The sequence below is a fragment of the Nematolebias whitei genome, chromosome 12, assembly GCF_014905685.2.
Source record: "Nematolebias whitei isolate Nwh7 chromosome 12, NemWhi1, whole genome shotgun sequence".
Classification (NCBI taxonomy): domain Eukaryota; kingdom Metazoa; phylum Chordata; class Actinopteri; order Cyprinodontiformes; family Rivulidae; genus Nematolebias; species Nematolebias whitei.
The window spans coordinates 48,229,950-48,233,515 of record NC_056509.1 but is presented as its reverse complement, the minus strand read 5'-3'; the positions used below and the strand labels follow the sequence as shown (position 1 = coordinate 48,233,515).

Below are 3,566 nucleotides of genomic sequence, written 5' to 3'. Positions count from 1 at the left end.
AAGTGTCCTCACACTAAATGTCCTCACACTAAGTGTCCTCACACTAAGTGTCCTCGCCAGCTGTCCTCCTGTGTCTCAGCTGGACGTTCAGTTTCAGTAAAATATTTTCTTTTTAAAACGTTTAAATCGATCTTCATAAATCTTCTTACATCCTCTGTTCTGTATGTAAAGTTTTAGTCTTGTTGGACGGGTCTGTGCTCCTGACAGAACCGGAGGCAGAACTGGACTCCCAGAACCTCTCGGCTCCTGATCCTTCAGGTCCCGCCTGGTCCTGGACTCTGTCTGTTTGTGTCCCTCAGGTGTTTGGGAACCACGAGTTTGACAACGGAGTGGACGGCCTCATGAAGCCGTTCCTGGAGAACATTAACTGCACCATGCTCGGCGCCAACATCCGACCAGACCCGACCCTGGCCCACACCTTCGGCAAGACCTATTTACCCTACAAGATCTTCAGTGTGGGGGGGGAGCGTGTCGGAGTGGTGGGCTACACGTCCCAGGAGACAGCGTCTCTGTCCAAACCCGGTAAGCCTGAATCCTGGAAACGGGTTCTGGATGCTTTACATCCAGGTACCACTGTGGTCTCACTGGAGGGACAACGAATACGAGGACAGGACCGTCCAGTTGGTGCACCTGCCGCTCCAGGTTTCTGTCCAAATGAGCCACTTCCTGTCTGCAGTCCGACTCAATAAAAGCTCAGAGCAACTTCCTGCAGTGCACGGTCCGACCCGCCTCTTTGGGTGTGGACGGTCCAGAGAAAGACAGGAAGTGTCCGAGTTAACGAGGCATGGAGGAGACGGGGGTGGGGGGTGGGGGGGGACCTCAGACCTGAAGACTCATCTTCAGTTTCATCATATTGTCTTGGTCATTTTTGTCTCCGCCCCTAAAACGTCTCAGTTTATTGATTTTAAATTGCTTAAATTTTTCAGATGAATTGATTTTTAACTGAAACCAGAAGGTTCTTTGAAGTCAGTTTTACTAAAGCTCAGCCAGAACCTGTAGCTGAAAGACGAACAGGAAACAGGAAGGTCGAGACAGGAAGTGGCCCCCCACATCACAAAACACACCTTTCCTCCTGGCCTTTCCTGATTAAATTCCTAAACACGAGTTTCCTGTGCAAACATCTGGCGGTGGTAACATTCCCACACATACAGTGCCTTCATAACAAGATAACTTTTATATATTATATATTATATATACATCAGAATCAGTTTATTATTGACGTGTCAACGACCGAGGTTCACAAACTAGAAATTTGCTTCGACATAAGGCGAATAGTAGTAAAGTAAAAATGAAAACATTACATAAACATGTGTACACCCATACAATAGAAAACAAGAAAAAAGCTTAGAAAACAGTATATATATATATATATATATATATATATATATATATATATATATATACAGTGTCTTGTGAAAGTATTCGTCCCCCTTGAACTTTTCAACCTTTTGCCACATTTCAGGCTTCAAACATAAAGATATAAATTTTAATTTTTTGTGAAGAATCAACAACAAGTGGGACACAATCGTGAAGTGGAATGAAATTTATTGGATGTGTCAAACTTTTTTAACAAATAAAAACTGAAAAGTGGGGTGTGCAGTATTATTGGGCCTCTTTACTTTCAGAGCAGCAAACTCAGTCCAGAAGTTCAGTGAGGATCTATGAATGATCCAATGTTGTCCCAAATGACTGATGATGATCAATAGATCCACCTGTGTGTAATCAAGTCTCCGTATAAATGCACCTGCTCTGTGAGAGTCTCAGGGTTCTGTTCAAAGAGCAGAGAGCATCATGAAGACCAAGGAACACACCAGGCAGGTCCGAGATACTGTTGTGGAGAAATTTAAAGCTGGATTTGGATACAAAAATATTTCCCAAGCTTTAAACATCCCAAGGAGCACTGTGCAAGTAATCATATTGAAATGGAAGGAGTATGAGACCACTGCAAATCTACCAAGACCCGGCCGTCCCTCTAAACTTTCATCTGGAACAAGGAGAAGATTGATCAGAGATGCAGCCAAGAGGCCCATGATCACTCTGGATGAACTGCAGAGATCTACAGCTGAGGTGGGAGAGTCTGTCCATAGGACAACAATCAGTCGTACACTGCACAAATCTGGCCTTTATGGAAGAGTGGCAAGAAGAAAGACATTTCTCAAAGATCTTCATAAAAAGTGTTGTTTAAAGTTTGACACCTGGGAGACACCAAACATGTGGAAGAAGGTGCTCTGGGCACATGAAACCAAAATCAAACTGTTTGGCCACAATGCAACACAGCTCATCACCCTGAACACACCATCCCCACTGTCAAACATGGTGGTGGCAGCATCATGGTTTGGGCCTGCTTTTCATCAGCAGGGACAGGGAAGATGGTCAGAATTGATGGAAGATGGATGGGGCCAAATACAGGACTATTCTGGAAGAAAACCAGTTTGAGTCTGCAAGAGACCTGAGACTGGGACGGAGATTTATCTTCCAACAAGACAATGATCCAAAACATAAAGACACATCTACAATGGAATGGTTCACAAATAAACGTATCCAGGTGTTGGAATGGCCAAGTCAAAGTCCAGACCTGAATCCAATCGAGAATCTGTGGAAAGAGCTGAAGACTGCTGTTCACAAACGCTCTCCATCCAACCTCACTGAGCTCCAGCTGTTCTGCAGGAAGAATGGGCAGAACTTCAGTGTCTCCATGTTCAAAACTGATGGAGACAAACCCCAAGAGACTTGCAGCTGGAACTGCAGCAAGAGGCGGAGCTACAGAGTATTAACGCAAGGGGGCCAATAATACTGCACGCCCCACTTTCAGTTTTTTATTTGTTAAAAAAGTTTGACACATCCAATAAATTTCATTCCACTTCACGATTGTGTCCCACTTGTTGTTGATTCTTCACAAAAAATTAAATTTTTATATCTTCATGTTTGAAGCCTGAAATGTGGCAAAAGGTTGAAAAGTTCAAGGGGACAAATACTTTCACAAGACACTGTAACTACGTAGACGCCTCGCTGAGCGCTGAATCGTACATGGACGCCATATTGGATGTGACAGAAGTGAAGCAAGAGGAGAAGGTGTCATTGATTCAGTGCAGCAACACACAAAAAGCTGTACAAGACTGCTCCTATTATTATTATTATTATTATTATCATTATTATTATTATTATTATTATCATTATTATTATTATTATTATTATTATTATTATTATCATTATTATTATTATTATTATCATTATTATTATTATTATTATGGGGGAGTGGTGGCGCAGAGGTTAGAGAGGTGGGCCTGTGATCCGAAGATCGCCGGTTCACGCCCCGGCCCCGACAACATCAAAATTGTGGGTGGGGTAGGTGAAACACCCACACCTGCCTCCACCCTCATTCGCCCCACTCTGGGCCCCTGAGCAAGGCCCTTAACCCCCACCATGTGCTCCTAAACAGGTCTCTCTTGAAAATGAGTTCTCGTGGCTCAGTGAGACTAACCTGGATAAATAAAGGCTAAATGAAAAAAAAAAATTATCATTATTATTATTATTATTATTATTATTATTATTATTATTATTATTAT

General features: G+C 42.7%; 1 protein-coding gene across 1 annotated transcript in view; it reads left to right on the top strand.

Moving 5' to 3' along the window:
* nt5e (5'-nucleotidase, ecto (CD73)) overlaps nucleotides 1-3,566 on the top strand; it is a 27,189-nt gene that overhangs the window by 969 nt on the left and 22,654 nt on the right. The window contains exon 2 of the mRNA XM_037686002.1: nucleotides 300-522. Within this exon, the coding sequence (XP_037541930.1) occupies nucleotides 300-522 (223 nt within the window). The remainder of the gene's footprint in view (nucleotides 1-299; nucleotides 523-3,566) is intronic.